Source organism: Aythya fuligula, chromosome Z, assembly GCF_009819795.1.
Source record: "Aythya fuligula isolate bAytFul2 chromosome Z, bAytFul2.pri, whole genome shotgun sequence".
Classification (NCBI taxonomy): domain Eukaryota; kingdom Metazoa; phylum Chordata; class Aves; order Anseriformes; family Anatidae; genus Aythya; species Aythya fuligula.
This window is the reverse complement of record NC_045593.1, coordinates 55,776,923-55,794,303: the sequence shown is the minus strand read 5'-3', so window position 1 is coordinate 55,794,303 and position 17,381 is coordinate 55,776,923. Positions and strand designations below refer to the sequence as shown.

The following is a 17,381-nucleotide window of genomic DNA, read 5'->3' as shown; positions in this document are numbered from 1 at the left end:
ATATTGTGTACACAATCACCTTGATGTCTTGATCCCCCAAATGATCCCCTAGTATCTAGTCACAGTGATGGTTCTGTGAGTAGCTTCTCACCTTTTCTTCTGTCTGTTTTGGCACCTGTATGTTGGATATGGGCCTCAGGGAAGCATTTATTCTAGATGCTGGATATCCTCAGTTTATGTCTTTCCTGGTCAGTTGTAATTAGGGACTATTTTGGATCCCAGTATAAACACTCAGAAAGCAGAAGGGAATCAGTCAGTCCCACCAGTCTGAGGAAAAGGAATTACTACAGATGCTGAGAAAATCACAGGTAGAACAATAATGTGGAAAATGAAGAGGGAGGTAGAATGAAAGAAGACTGAAAGCAGAAGACCAAGATTATACTGCAGTGTGGTGAGCAGTGCAGAGCCAGCTACCTGTTGACTGCAGCCTTATTCGCTGTTTTGCTGCTTTTGCAGTCATTTGATAGCAGGTCAGATAGAGGGCTGGCAGGAATACCATAGATCAGTCTGGTCCTTGGGACACAGGGTAGACCAGACTGGTGCTTTGTATTCTCATTTAGTTGAAAGGATATAACCACTGGGGCAGGGAGGGAGAGAACAAAATCAAAAAACAAATCCATACCTTATAAACAAAGTAGTCTGAAGCTTTGAGTGCTCCTTTTTGACTCCATACTCATGGCTGTTTCGATAACTTTGAGAGTACTCATGATCCATAGCTTCTCACTTTATGTGTTCAGACATTGGGATCCTTCCAAATTTATTTTTCTGTGATGTTTCAGAAAACTTAACACTGAAATGGGTAAGCATTTCACTGACCCAGAAATAAACCTAAGACCATAGCTTGGCCCAGGGAGCAGAAGCAGAGATTGACATGCTCTTCCTCAGTTGTGTAAGACTTCAACTGAGTAGATCTGGAAGAGTGAACAAAGGAGGAGCTCCATTTCTGCTTTGAGGTTTAAAATTCATTAAGAATTTCTTCACTTAATACAATCATAATGATTCTTACCAGAGATCCCCACTGTACCAAAAAGAACAGAAAATGGCCTTTTCAGAGATGTTATAATTTCTCAAGTGAACTCCTTAAGCAAACTTGGCATCATTTGTTTGTTTACAAAAGAGGAATCAGTAATGTGTTTCAGTAGGTGTATTAGTTAATTGATAAATTGTGATGGTTCCTTTGGAGCTATTCAGTACTAATGTTTACACACAGTATTTTGTTCACACAAGTACTATTTTTGAAAAGCATGTGATACCCTCCTGAAGGGCTGTTACATTTTTATTGACATTTTAATAGGAGAAAGTCAATCTTTCTTCAGCTGAAAGATTTGGTGTGTCGTTTACCTTTTTTTTTTTTTTTTTTTTTTCTTCTGGAAAATAGTATCTGATGGCTAATAAAACAACAGAAAGAAAAGATCCTGCACCTTTATCTCCCAACTGACGAAGCAGGAGTCAGATATAAGAGGAATCTTTGTTCTTGTCACTGATAGGATGTGCAAATATTTGCAAGGAAACAGCTTTCTACAGTGAGCAAGGAGCTATAGTGGTTTGTTTCAAAACATTTCTAAAAATCATTGTTTTGTTCTACTCCCAAATGGATCAAGAGCAGAGATAGGACTACTTTTTGTGCTTGCAAAGTACAACAGGTTGATGTGGGAACAGGCAAAAAAAAAAAAAAAAATTATTTCTTGGCTATTCTCTTATACTACAATGGTATGAGGAAGATCTGTGCTTCTGAAACAAGTGTGACAGCCTGGATCCCTATGTGCCAAGCCCCTCTCTGCTTTCCCCCTTTCTGTCAATAGGACAGAATGACCAGGCTTTCTGTAAGGCAGTCATTTTGGATTATATATTTTGTAACCTCTGTTGTTCATGGCAACTTTGATAACTTTCTGTTGGGTTGTACCAAACACTGCATTGAAATGGGCATCACCTGAAGGAAGTGGATGCAAAAAAAGTAAGTAGGAGCTGCCTTACAATGTGTGCTTCTAAAAAACATAAGCCTGGAGGGAGATTGTAATTTAATTTCTTCTTTATAGCTGAAGAGGCTGATGAAGGGGGTTGTAGCAAGGTATGTCTGAAAAGCTCATAATACACATATTATAAGTCTTGGAAGAGAACCCAGAAGGGAGCACAGAAGATGTGCCTGGACAGAGATCCTGAAAAGCTCAGTTCACCCAGTTTCCTTATTGCCTTCTCCTCCTGTAAACTAGTTTTGGGTTTATACTCTGATTATCTCCAAACCAAGACGTATATGTAAATCCGGATCTCAACTTGTTGATTAGATCATAGAATCATAGATCGGCTTGGGTTGGAAGGGACCTTGAAGATCACCTGGTTCCAACCCCCCTGCCATGGGCAGGGACACTTCCCACCAGACCAGGTTGTTCAAAGCCTTATTCAACCTGGCCTTGAACATTTCAAGGAATGAGGCAGCCACAACATCTCTAGGCAACCTGTTCCCGTGCCTCATCACACTCATAGTGAAGAATTTCTTCCTAATTTGTAATGATACTCACCAATTCTGACTGTTTACAAGTCATCTGTTTACTAGACCAGAGTAGGTGAATATGCAGCATGCAGAGTAAGACACACAGGCCAAGGAGTCTACATGAGGTATCGGGAAGTAGGTAGCTAGGCTCACCAAAAGTGGTCGTGTGCTTTTTCTGCAGCCTGATGCAACTTTGGTCTCCATGTGCTTGTCTGCAATTCAGGCTTTTTGGGAAGCCTCACTCGTATGAAGTAAAAGACAGAGGAAACCAAAGAGCATAGTGGGCTTCCATTTGCTGTAACATGAAGTCAGATAGTCTGCACATGTGGGAACATCTCTGAGCAGAAACTTGAACTTAGCCATCCTTGTTGGGAGCTGGATTTCACCTTAGTAATGATAGCCACTCTCTCAGCCAATCTAGTTCATTTTACACTAGCATACGTAATGAATTCACTGGAGGAAGGTAAACAGGGTGGAGATACAGTGTCATATTTAAATGGTGGCATGGGAAAACAAAGGCACAATTTATATTTTGTCTAAAAGAATCTCACCTACTGGTGTGTGTTTTGACTGCAACAGAAGATAAAGTTTGTGTTGCAGCAGCCAGAGGGAGTAATTTGTAGGTATTTCTGTAGCATATAAGGGGTTTGGCCAGGAACACTTGGACAAGATCCCATTCCTTTGGATATGATTCACATTGCAATAAAAAAAAATTTGCATATGAAAGTACTTTGTTTAATGAAGTCTTCAGATATATGCCAGTCCAGACCTTCCTGCCAAATTAGTGATTAAGTATCTTGACTTCTGAGTCCCATAGTGTTTGCTACAAGGCTTTTTTCTTAACAATAAATTCTCCTTTTTTATGAGCCTTAACAATAAATAAAATGGGAGAAGACTTCTTGTATACCATTCTATACAAGACTTCTGTACTTGTATATGTAAACTGGTATATGCACTCTGGCCTTGATGAATAAGGTCTCTCCCCAGTTATATCACTAAGATGTTCTCAGTTCTGGGGTTCTGAAGTGTTTCTGCAAAAGGGACTGACCCATTCCTGCTCCAGTGTGATTAGCTGCAGATGTTTGGATGATGGCATAAAAACCATGCTGTGATTTAAAAACTAAGGTATCAGTTGTCCTGTCTGCTCAGTCTAAATATGGTTCAGCTACAAATAGCACCAAAACAGCCAGCTCATGTGCTTCCTGTTGTGTAAGGCAGGGCTAAATGAGTTGCCATCTTTTATTCTTTTCAAAGTGTACAGTTCTGACTGGGAGGATATTTTCAGAATAGTTATTGAATGTTAAAGAGAGAAATGTATTTTTAAGGCTACTTTTTTCTGGCCTATGTACAGAAGTTTTCACCTGCAGAATTTCCTCAGGGCATAGCTGTTTCAAGTAACCCTCTCATTGCTGCTTCTGACACCTGTGATTTAGAAGGGGAACTTCTGTGACATCCTCTGGGATCTAAGCACACACATATGCAGCCCTCTTAAAAGACAGGCATGGGGTGCTATTTATCTGCTTTATGAAATGAGCTTTGTGGAAAAGAAATTCTGCTGATGTGACTTAATTACCTTACCTGAAGCAATGGCATGCTAAAATTTCCATCATCCTTTGCATAATTAAGGATACCCAAGTTGTTCATATTAATCTCTTTCTCTGTAAGTCATCCTTAGAAATCCTGTTCCATGTAGTTTTTGCAGAAAGTATTCTTTCATGTCAACATTTAGGACTTTTTTTTTCTTTAATTTTCTTTTTGAACATGCAACAAATTGAGCACCACAACTTATGCAAGTTGATTTATTGAGTTCATGTTTTCTCTGTAAAGACTTGATTAATGTCAGTGAACAATCAAAGGGCCTAAGGAGATGGTGCTCCTGTGACTGAGGTCATGAAGTTTAAGAATTTCATTTCTATCAGTTCAGATGCAGGATCAGTTTAGGTATGCACTTTTCACCCTTGTCTGTGCAAAATTCACTTTCATTTACCATTTAAACCACTTACTTGCAAGGTCTTACAGAATCACTGAGTAAGTGAGGTTGGCAGGGACCCACAGAGATTGTCTAATGCAATCCCCTTCTCAAATAAGGTCTCTTAGATCAGGCTGGTCAGGGCTCTGGCCTGTGAGATTTTGAACATCTCTAGAATGAGAGACTCCACAGCCTCTTTGTGCACCCTCTTTTTTTTCCCCCGTGTTTAAATGGAAATCCCCATATTTGTGTATTGTATCTTGCCTCTTGTCTTGTCACTGATCATCACTGAGTAGAGCCTAGCTCCTTCTTCATTCCCTTTCATCAGGTATTTACGCATAGTACTGAGACACCCCTTGAGCCCCTGAACCTTCTCTCCTCCAGCCTGAACAGTCTGAGCTCTCGGTCTCTCATTGTAGGAGAGATGCTGCAATCACTTAATCATCCTAATGGCCCTTTGCTGGCTCACTCCAGGAACTCTGTCTCTCTCTTGTACTCCAGATAAGCTCCAGATAAGGTCTCACCAGGGCTGAGCAGAGGGGAAGGATGAGCTTCTTCAATCTTCTGGCAACATTCTTCCTAATGCAGCACAGAAGGCTGCTGACCTTCTTTGCTGCAAGGATACATCGTTCAGTAGAGCCAGAAAGGTTTGCCCTTGTTTTACTTCCTTTAAGAAGTCAGGATCAAAAAGCTGTCCTGGAGTTTCGCCATTTCTGGATTCTTCCTGTGCTCTTAACTAGAGATGTTGGATATTGTGTTGATTTGAAGCTCTACACTGATTAGAGATCACTTTGGCATTCTTTGTCTTTTCTTTATGTCAAGGTGGATGTTATGGTTGGGATGTGAAAAAAGGCAAGAAGACCAAAGCTTACTATTTAATAGATTTGGTGTTTCCTTCCCCTGTGTCTCGTTGGAAACTTCAGAAGAAGGCATGAGGGCAGAACTTCTCTTTCTTCTAGCTTGTGACTGTGATTGCAGCATCTCAGCTGGTACACGAGTGAATTCTCTGGAGCATTCACTGCTCAACAGCTTAAAACAGAAGCTGTATTCCAGCAAAGCCCAAAGTTTAGGAGGATAAAGGAGACAAAAAAAAAAAAAAAAAAAAAAAAAAAAAAAAAAAAAAAAGGGGGGGGGGGTCTACACCAAAAGTAACACAAGATATTGGAAGTAAAATGTAGAGTAAAATTTTGTTTCTCAAAATACATTTCCTTCCAATTAGTTAGCAACAGTACCACAATGCAGCATTCCACCCATTTAGAAGGTGCCTTTGAATTCTGGGGTGATTTAAGAGCCTGTGAGGATCCTGGAACTGTATTGCCGTTCTTGTAGGTGTCTCGTGTTCTGAGTGGCTGTAAAATCAAATGCTTAACATATTCAAAATCTTCGTCTTGTCTAAGAGATAAAAGAAAAAGAAGTCTATGCAATTTTGTTCCTTATATGATGAGCTGAGCTGACATTATAACTTAATGATAGCCTGGAATCAGTGCTTAGAGAAAAATAAATCATCTCTTTCTGCTGCTGAATTCTGGTCCGTAAGTAACTGGCATATGACACTATCTGGGTAGCTCTAATTGGAGGGAAGCTAAAAAGAGATAAACCTGATAGATTGTTGAACCCAAAGGAGTGGGATAATCAGCAGAAATGTTTGTTGAGGGGAATCCAGAAATTAATTGGTCATCAGTGTTTTATACACAGAAAAGCTGTTTAGCGGTGCCCCTCTTACAGGGATGAATGACCCAACAAAGTTGCATTGCCATTCCTCCTTCTGTCAAATTCTAACAAATTTTGCTTGCAATTTCAGCTGGCCTTTCTTGCATCCCAGAAAAAGAACCATCAGCTGGGATGAGTGAATTTTCTATCAAAATTCTGGAGTCTGGGTGGTCCTCTGGTGACCCGGGAGTTGTACTCAGTGATCCGTGTGGGTCCCTTCCAACTCAGGATATTCTATGATTGTATGATTCCTGTATTACTCTTACCCTTAAGTGGAGGAGGCAAAATATTCATTAGGAGAAGGCTGATAGTAGCAAGTGAGTATAAATATTTCAACTGTATTTTATTTTTTCTTTTGTGTCTGAGAGTTGTTGACACATTTAAAGAGTAACTTACAAGGGAGAGACAAGGGATTGTGAAAACCTCTTCCCCTCACTTAGCCTTTATGAAAGCCAGCAAACAATTATTTGAAAGGATTTTATCAGTGTCTCTTTCCAGCCTAAGCCTTTGAAAAGGCCAGATAGCTTCACAATGGTGAGATGGGAGAGGCTACATGTGTGCATGTAGGTGCGAGTGGGTGTATGTTTCAAGGTCATCCCAGATTAACTCAGCTAAATCTCAGACAGCAAAGAACCAACCTGAGGCTTCCCTGATGCAGGAAGTAAGGACAGTAACCAGCTACCTTCAACCTGGAATAGCCTTCCTCCAGGCTGAAGGTGCATTTAATAGTAAATGTGCAGAGTGCTTTCCTGCCCCAGGCAAAGTTCAACACATCTCTCAAAGGATATGCATCTTCTCTTCATCCACATAAACAGGTTTGATCCTGCTGCAGCTTTGCAGTGCCCTTATGATGAAGCATCACAGCAAATGGGCTACCCATTTTTCCAGCCGCCGCCTTCTTCCCTAGCTGGATGATTGCCTGAGTAATAGAAGTATCTCTGAAACACGGGGTGAATGGCCTGTGTGCAGCTCTGTGTGGACAGAGGGGCATGCAAGAAGCCTCTCCACTTGTGTGGCTGTGCAAAGGGTGTCCAAAATAACAAAAGGCTGTCTCAGGGACATACAGGGGCTGAGAATTTGGGACAAATTCTGTACTAATTCTGTAATTCTGAGAATTTGGGACTAATTTTTCCCCCTGCTGTATACATGGGAAAGAAAGAGAACCAGGCAGAGCCACGATCCCACTTGCACGTTAAGCATTAGAGGCAGTGCTGTCTGAGGTTAGATGAGAGACATGCAGAAATACTGCTTCATAGTGATACATAGTTAGAGCCTAGAAAGTATCAACAACAAATGTCTGCTGGTGGTGTGGGCTTCTACCTGTCACAGGATGTGTAATTTCTGTCATCAGTGAGTTGATGCTATGATTCTATGACTCTATGAACCTTTGTTCACTTAACTTAGCCGAGGGAGTGAAACCACCGTGTGGATGGCAGCTTGCCCCCTTCAAGACTGCAAGCCAATTGTGTTTCCATCATTCATGTCTACAGATAGGGTCTGTTCTTCTTGCTACTGTGCTGCTCACACGTGCCAGGTAACCACCGAGGACAGGTTGGGTCCTTTGCCCACTGTGGTCAGTTTGCCTCCTCTAAAATGTGGGAGAAACCTTTCCAGACGCAGAGGGAGTTGAAGGAGTTCCTGAGTGTGGGGAGGCAGAGGGAGATGGCATCATGATGGTTTTTCTGCATTTTTACAGGGCTTTCTCTTATGCTTTTTCCTAGGGGCTACCAAAGACATGGGGAAGATGCTGGGTGGGGATGAGGAGAAAGACCCTGATGCTGCCAAGAAAGAAGAGGAACGACAGGAAGCCCTCAGACAAGAAGAGGAGGAGAGGAAAGCCAAATATGCCAAGATGGAGGCTGAAAGAGAAGTTATGAGACAAGGGATCCGAGACAAGGTAGGATCTGGCTTTCAGTACACTCTGGGTGACTTTTAATGCTCAGTGGAGAACTGCTATTTTCAGCTGATTTGTAACCAGTTCTCTTAGCACCTGGGTAAAGCCAGGTAATTACCTTGCCACAAGGAACTTTCTAATCTTGTGCACTGTCCCTGGAGGTCTGTCTTTGGTTAAACACACCTCCCACACTACGAAGCACTGCAGTGGTGAAATAGGGAGTGAAGATGAGGGGAGAAAACTGTCTGGTTTTCTCATCATCTATTCAATACTCACTTTATTTTGAATGTTACAGGCTTCTCTATCCCTATAAGTGTGCTCTCCAAGCTTGCTTTTGTCATTTATGAGAAGTGTCATCATTCACTGTGTTTCTGAGAGATAGTGTATAAGTATTTACTGTTCAATGTATTGCTTTAGAGCCTTTATTTGTGTTGATGGTTGAAATGGGACCAATCTACTTTACTTTTCATATTTAGACTTCCGCTACTCACTAGGGAGTCATTTGAGAAAAGACAGGCATATCTGAGGATCTTAACCGTTGGGAATCCATTCTTTTACTGAAGTTAATGGTTGATTCCTGCAATATTTAGTGTGAAAAGAAAACAAATAATGATGAGGATTCAAGATGAGATTGAAAAGAAATATATGAAACAAACCTTTACTAGAGAAATAGCTTAATCTAAGATAGCTGAATCCATTGATACCGTGCATTAGCTTTTAGGGATCTACGTGTTCACAGAGAAGACAGTTTTGCTGCCTCACCCGCAAGACCAGCTCAGAATTGTCTCTTTAGAACAACTGAATATTGTTCTAAAGCTCAGATAACTTGGAAATTAAGATAACATGGAAGCCTTGGTCTCGTGTTGTGCCTTTCTCTTTGCAGCTTACCTACAAACATATCTGTGAGAAAGCTTCAAGTCTCACCACAGAGTTGATAGTGACAGTGAGTAAAAAAACCTCTGTCAACACTGGGCTGAAACTCTGACACAAGTCTTGTAATTCAGGACAGAAGCATGGGTAGGATGGATTGTACTGGTGGCATAGTGCATCTTGGAAAGAGGTATCAAGCATTATTCTGCAAATAAGGAATTGGGGGTGTAAGCTTCTAAGAAGAGATAGAACTTAAAGGCAAATGTCGGGCTGTGATTCTGCCAGAAAAGGTATTCATATGGTCATTAAAGAGAGGGAGTTAGTTACAAGGCAGACGGAACTTCCACCTGGTCAAAATGTTTTGGTTTTGTAATGTGAATATATATGTGACTCTGTATGTCTATAGTGTAATATTTTAGTATAAATATGTGTGCAGTGTGTGCTTAATGTGCTCTGTGTAAGTGTTTATAAGCAATGACATGGGTGTGAATTATGCATTAAGAAAAAGAAGTGTGATGAATTTCTGGGATGCAGGCGGGCATGATAATGTTTTTTCTTTTTACGGCCTTTAAAAAAGGCATGCTAATACCTTTTTGTCGCTGCTCACTGTCCATTCTGCTATACCACTAGATTGTTCACCAAGATGGATGAGAATTGCATTTTCCTTGATGTTCGGTAAACTGTTGTGACAGCATTTAAGATATCTTAGTTATTCTCTGTTACAAATCAGAGGTGACCTAGACCATAATTCACACATTCAAGAATAGGTTGCCAGACAGCCTGAGATGGCTGAAACGTCCAGCCAATGGGGATTTCCTTGTGATATTCTCAGCAATTTAGGCTTTGCTGAGTTAGGCTGGCTACTAGGTGGGGAAGTCTCTTGGAAATTTGTTGATTCCTAGGCAGTATTGTTTTGTGTGGCAAATGGTTGGCTCTGCAGAGGGAGTTAACGGGGGTCCTTGAAGGAATGTTAACCTCAGTTAGAGCTTTGGATTGCAGCTTTTCTAGTAATGTGGTGGGCTACTCTTGAGATTAATAACAGGGGAGGATACCTGGGTTGTGAAAACACAGGAGCTCCATTATTGCCTATGGTTTTCTTTCTCATGGGATAATCCCAGGTAGTATGAACTTTGAAAGAGGAAGATGTTTTCTGCAGAATCAGAAAAGACAGATAAAGCTGTAGAGAGGAGCAGTTTGGGTTTGGGATTTTTTTGTTCTGTGTTTTTTTTTTTTTTTTGTTTTAGTGATCTGTGAAAGAGAAAGATTGCTTTGTCCTGACAAAGAGATGGACTTGATGATATGCAAGTCTCCAAGTGTGAGCTGGTGGCTAGAACTGTGAAAAGAATGTTGAAAGAGTAGAGGAAATAACTGGTTCATTTCCTCCCTTACTTGTTCATTTAGAAACAACTTTTATAACTTCACCAACTCCAGCGAAAACAGAAATATTGAGGAGTAGAAAACTAAAACACAGCTTCTCTGTGGTAGACAACAGAAGATGTTGCCAGCAAGAATGAATTAAATTCAAGAAATCTTAAGTATTGTAGATCTCTCTGCTGATATTTGCACCATTCTTATACAAAGTAGTGGGAAATGAGCAATTGAGCTGAGTGATTGATTGTGAACAGTTTATTTATGCAGAAGCAAAATTTGAAAATATGGGTGCTAGGCTATAACCACACAGCCACAAAGACCATGTGTGGCTGCAACATGTCCCAGGCACAGGTCAGGGAGTAATGGCTTCATGAATCAGTGAACAGTACTCTAGGTGACGCTGACAGAAAGGTTCTTCTTGTTGATTTCATCTTTTTGCCTTGGTACTTCAACAGGTGTGATGAATACAATCTCTCTTTTATGGCTTCAGGAAGATGTGGGAACCATGGCAGAACTTGAAAGGAAATGTGACAAAAAAGTAGATATGCTTCAGCTAACTTCAGGTTTTTAATCCAGTCTGTGAAATTGATATTACATATGACCTCAACCCACCATGGTAGCTAGGCACAAGAATGATTTAGGGGAAGGGAAGAATGGATTATGCAACAGCCAAGCATTTTTTTTTTCCATGAAAAATACAAAACATTTTCATCTGGAAATATTTTTTAGGGGTGACATTTAGATATGACAAGTTGATTTTTTTTTGGAACCAGTTGTCTGTCAGCTCCTACCCAATATTAAAGCTTAGCACATGAAATGAAAATTGATTGAAAGAGTGTGAAGAACATAACTGTATACTCCAGCCGCCTCGTACCCTAATGCCTGTGTATGGAGCTTGCTTTCTGGTCTGATATAGGTCTGATCTCAGCATTACCTGCTTCACATATCTTCTGGACCCTTCTGCAGATGTTGTTGGGAAGAAGTGCCACACCTGATTGCCACAGGCAGAGGTTTCATGGGCCTTTTCATGGACCATTTGATGCTCCTGTGCCTGATGGGCCAGTGCCCAGGTGGTGGTGCTCTGAATAGCTAATATCCCTTTTAGCATGCTCAGAGCCTCACACCAGTACCATCAGCTTGCCATGCTGGAGCAGCCGTCTCATTTCAAGTACTCTTGGGCTGAATACTCCCTTCCATAAACAGACAGCCTTGTTTATATTATGTACTTGCATACTTTGGCTGTGAAAGCCATTTCATTTGTTACTTACTTTTATTGCTTTCAATTCATTACTTCATTGTAATGACCTCTGATTACTCATTTACATAATTAATTGTTACCACCCCTGTGGTGGAACTCAGGCCTGAGAGTGCTCTAGGACATGCTCTGTAATTAACACTCTACCTGTCTTGGATGGTAGTGAGACAATGCCTGCAGTATGGCTTCCTGAAATCTTACTGTTGGTCTGGAGAATAAGCATTGCTGCGTACACGCTGAAAGGGAGCAAGAGCTCAAGGCTATTCTCACAGTGGTGGGTTTTAATGAGAAAGGATCTGAGTGTGATCCTCTGTCCAAATGGCTTGGGTTCAGGACAAAATTTAGGTTTGACTTTAGGCCATACTTGAGACGGAGCATGAACTGCTTCAGTAGCTTTTGTATGCACAGTTCTCCGAGCAAAAGGTGGAAGTGTGGCCTAGCTTGGCTTTGACCAGCCTTACGTGCCATGGAGAACAAAACCAAAGTTTAGTTACATTGAAAAGGACTTCTGTTCTCCAAGCTGAACATGATATTTGTATGAGAAGTGTGGAAATACGCAAACAGGAAAATTCAAAGGCTGAAAGAATTAAAGTTGCCTCTACAAATGTGACTGACCCTTCTGGGTGCTGTGTGGAGATCATGACACAGTGCTTAGAGGCATGATGCTGTGCTGTTTATACGACTAGGAACCTCATCTCTCCCATTGCACACAAGGAGCAGGACTGTTCGCTTAATAGGCAAATGTTCAGTATTTCATCGTTACCATCCCTTACTGTGTGTAATCCCAAGTTTATTTACTGTGCAGTACCCAAATTCTAAAGGCAATTGTGGTGGTTTGACCGTGACACACAGCTGAACTCCACTACATCTGGTTTCACATCCCCCCCCCCCATATTGCTTTATGAGTATGAAAGCAGAAGAGTCATAGTGAGTTTAAAGCCTTGGTAGAAGAAGAATAGCATCTCCTTGCATCAGTGGGCCTCAGTGGGGCAGTAAGAAATATGCAGGAATAGCTCGTTCCTTTGCTATCTGGCAACAGGGAAATGGTGAATTCTGGGGTTTGATATTTGTTTCTGGAGACAGCATGTCACACAGCAGTGGAATATGCAGTCCCTGTTCTATTTAAGTGTGAGTCCTTCTGTCTCTGGATGACTGCCATTAATTCTTACTCCCCATTTTTTTACGGGGATATTACATGCTCCCATTGGTTTTGAAATTTTCATCTGTAGGCAGTAGGATTCTCTGCAGTATTTAGAAATGTCCATATCCCCCCCAAAAAACATGAAAAATTTCCAGTTCTTTGAAGATATTTAAGACTTCTGCAATTTCAACATCTTCTATGATTTAAAGTAGGTGGTATTGAAATTTACGTCTAGAAAAGTGAGAACATTTGGGATGCTGGCAATTGGACAAATCCTAAGTTTAGGTCTTTGTACTCTCCTGTAAGAAAGTGCTCCAATAATGCTGCTTTCTTTATTTCTTTTTATTTATGTCTGTTTATTTGTCTGTTTATTCATTTTTATTTATGTCTGCAGTAAATCATTCAGTCAAAAAGACAATCCAACTTTTGTGTCTGTAGCCTTAGATTCCTGTATGAGATAATAAACGTGCAAATATATAAATATGCAATATAATTATTCACTTTGAATATTCACTTTCATATTTGGATATGTGACTGGTGCATAGCTGTAGAAGTCCTGTCTTAGGCAGAAGAATACCAGAATGTGAATTAACTCTGTTCTCCAGAAGTATCAGACCTTCAAAAATAAGCCTCAAACTCAGCAGCACACACTTTGGTAAAACTTTGTTGCTATAAAACAGCTTCACAATGTTAGCTAAACTCTCCAGTGTTAGTGCATCTATGGTATGTTTCATTCTTGGCTAACTTCAGATGCAGGTATTGCCAAGAGCTTTAAAAATTCCTGTTAAAAGGAATGAAATTTCATTGCCTGAAAACCCAATTTTGAAAGTGCAGTCTTCCTTGAGAGGAAGAAATATATATTACATTTTTCATCGGAGAGTATCAAAAACTGGAAAAAAAAAAAAAAAACAGAAGTTGTATTCTTTGCATGTCAAAAGGTGAAGGATCTCAAACAAAAAGATTTTCGTCAGTGATGAATTGTGTTCTATAACTCAAATGATAAAATCGTACCTCAGTGAAACATCCTGTCTGATATCTTCCCTTTCAAATCATTGATATTAAACCAGTGATGTGAACTTTTACCCAGCACTTGTGATCTAATTAAGCTGTGGCTACTGTTGTTCAGTATGTGGGCCTTAAAATAGATTTTCAGAGTTGTCTGTGTATTACACAGATGGAGAGGTTTTATTAACTTGAGTCTCTTCATGCTTTCACAGTGGCTTTTAATAGTTAAAAAAAAAAAAAAAAAAAAAGAAAGAAAGAAAGAAAAAAAAGAAAGGGAAAAATAATTCTTTGCTTACTTTAGTTTAGTGCAGATACTCTCTGTGCTAGAGAAAGAATAGTGTTTACAACTGGGTCACAAGCCTTCTGGCTATGAGAAAGCAATAGGCCTGACTATGATACTCCCAACGTGATGCTTTGCAGGACAGGGATTGTACTGTGCATTCCAAGAAGTGAGCTCTAGGGTGAATGAGTACAGTCTTAATGCCACTAATGATGTTGACTGATTTGCTGTATTCTTTACAGCAAATAAATCATGATCTTCTCTGGGTAAAGGCTGCAAGGACAATGAAGGGCTTACTGTGTATCTGGATAGATTTGATTCATTGATTATCGAGGACAGTGGAAGCTGGATTAATCCCAGACATAGCTGGAGAAAGCAAAGAACATCTGTAGGGTGACTGAGAAGCACCATACCCCTGCAGGCCATTTTCATACTGGTATTTAGAGGCATCCCAGAGGGTAAAGTGATTTGACTTATACTAGACTTCCTTCCTGACAGAACTTCTGTACCAGCCACTTCCATGCAATTTTGCCTTAGCCATCCTGTGTTATATCTGAGTCCAATTCTCGAGTTCCCATATCAGTTTTCTCCTTTCCATTGAGTACACATCTTTAGCATTCAACTTGTTTCCAGACTACTGCCCTTTACCATCTTACCAACCTACTCACTTCTCTTACCTAACACTTTCAGCCTTTGGAAACACACTGGCCAGGTTTAGGTTTCTGCTTTGCATCTCCTTAAAGTACCTCTTAGCTGTGAGGAACATGATTGTCTTTTGGGAAACAGCAAACAAACTGATCTCCTCCAATACTGGAGAGCAGAAATAGAAAGCTCAAGGTTAGTAAAGTTATCTGGGTATACCTAAGTTCACCAGCCTCTCTGGAAGGTAGAGAGAGAGAACACTGCCCTCCCAGGTGTGCTTTTCAGCAAGGAACAGAGATTGATATCCCAGTTAAAGAGCTCTAGGGCCAATATTATATATTGTTATCTTTGGAGTTATTCAAGAGAATCTATTCCTACCTAACCCTTGCAATTTCATCTTTATAGTCCCACGGAAGTCCCAGGACATGCAATATATTTTGGTCTTCATGAATTCAGCCACCTACATGTGTAGACGTCCCTTGGTGGTCTGAATGAAGCTTTGTTTGGCAGGTCTTATCTCTTGACATTAAAATAACTGGTCTTCCCTGGTGGGAAAAGCTGCATGGATTCCTTCCTGCACAGTAGTTTTAGGCTATGTTTAACATTAGGAAAAGGGAAGCACCATCAGCAAATAATTGGAGCTCAGAAGCAAACTGACATATTTTTTCTCTGCTTACATAATAGTTAGAGGCTCAGTTATTTAGAACTAAGCAGGTTCAGTTTCCAGCTGCTGATTCCCCCACTAGTAACTTTTGGGGCTCATTAGGCAGTTTTTTTGTGCAGCTCAGCCCTGTTCTACCTTCATTCCTACATTTCATGCTAATCCAAATCTACACCAGTAGATGTCACTTTGGATACTTGCTAACTAGATCCCACTGGGTGATGTTTCTGGAGTTACCGAAATGTCTCTTGAAATGCATCCTTTTTTACTGTTATGCACTGATTAAGGTGTCCTGTGGAGTCATTCCGCTGAAATTCTCTCTTAAACAACTTCTGTCCTACTGAGCTGGCTGGTAAAACCCTTGCACATTGCTGGCACAAGGCTCAGTAGATTCACCCATTCTGAACTGGGTGTGAAATAAACTGGGTGTGAGATGACACACGGTGATTAGTGCTGGAGGTTAGCAAGGAAGGACTTCTGAGTGGTGTCTCAAGACTTCCTGGCTGTGGCTTCTTGAAATGTGAGCTCTGGGCATTTGGCTCACCTGCTTGCAAAGGCAAGAGCAATGGACCCCAACAGGTAGTGTATTGCAAGTTCTTTTCCAGTACCATTGCAATGGAGCATCTGCGTCTGAGCAGCCACTCCACTGGGGCTGCTGTTCTGTCACCTCTCAGTTCAATATACACTTCTGTCCAGGATGGCATCCCAGGATGCCCCATAACCAGAAGGTCTATTTGGAAATTAATATCCAGCATTTCTATTACCAAATTCCCTATTCTTAATAAGGAGCTTTTCAGTACAGCCCTCTCTTACCTCATCAGTTACTTACTCATGTTACCACCAGAGTACAAGAAAGGAGGGAAGGCAGTAACTCTTTGTAAATTACTGTCTCATCATACAGTACAGCCTCCTTCCCTTTCCCTTGTGCATTTTTTCCTGCTGGTTGAACTGCTGTTTTAGGACCTTTATTATTATTACTATTATTAAGAGCCAGGAGAAACTGACTACATTGCAGAGCAAGAAATCTGTAGCCTGTGAAGCTCTATTTTATTTCTACAAACTGATGGTACTATAGGAAAACATCATGCACAGCCATTGTATGTTGCCCAATTTGCGTGCATATACACCCAAAGAAAAGTATATATATAGAGAGATTGAACAGTCTTTATTTAAGCAAAAAAGGTGTTTTGTTGTTGTTGTTGTTGTTGTTGTTGTTGTTTTCTTTGCATATGCAAATGAAAAAAAAATGAACAAAATGGGAATGTTTGCGATGTGGACAAAGCTTTACTTCATTCCAGTTTCAGTGGCTGTCTGCATTCATGCTTCTCTGTGTCTAGTCCATAGCCTGGGAAAGTTCATGGTGGACCTACTCTTGTTAAAGGGACTAGAAATGGTTAAAACCTGAATTAAAGAGGCTATTGAGATATAGCTCACTTTGTAGTAACATTCACAGTTATCCTGTCACTGGGAAGTCTAATCAACTACACAAAGGAAGGAAAGCTTCCTACATGCTTGCTGAGTCCAGATTTTTCTCATTGCAAAGTTTGTAGACTTGTTTTAACCTACTTCCACCAGCACAGCAGACAGCCCACTGTGTGTCTCTGTTTAGGCTTGCCATTCATGCTGTATCTCCAGGGCGGGAACTTCCCAAGCCTGTACAAGTGGAACTAAGAACCTGTATGAAGAAACTGATGGCAGCAGGTCTTTTCATTGTATTTCCTCCTGGGCACTCTGTGAAAAACATAATAGTAACAGCATGCATTTATCTCAGAAATACGAAGTAGCTCTGCTTCTGACTTTTTGATGCTTCTTTGTGAGTGCAAGTGTGGCCAGCCACATGGTGCTTCTGGTACATGTCAGCCAGCAAGACCAATCTGTACAGGGGAAGGGCTTTTTTAGAAGACATCTCCAAAAAAACTTTATATATATATATATTTACATATATATATATATATATATATATAATTACTGCTTTTGAATTACAGATGGAAAAATTGAGCTGTGGGAAGTGGAACCAATTGCCCCAAATCATCCAAATCACACAGTGCTTGAGTTGGAAATAGATTTCTTGAGCTGGAGGTCTAGGCCTAGTCTG

The 17,381-nt window shown here is 40.6% G+C and overlaps 1 protein-coding gene across 2 annotated transcripts in view; it reads left to right on the top strand.

The window, feature by feature from the left end:
• The window catches only part of CPLX1 (complexin 1), a 124,649-nt gene that overhangs the window by 68,147 nt on the left and 39,121 nt on the right, over positions 1-17,381 (top strand). For both annotated transcript variants that reach the window (XM_032205414.1, XM_032205415.1), the window contains exon 3: positions 7,889-8,064. In XM_032205414.1, coding sequence (XP_032061305.1) covers positions 7,889-8,064 — 176 coding nt within the window. The remainder of the gene's footprint in view (positions 1-7,888; positions 8,065-17,381) is intronic.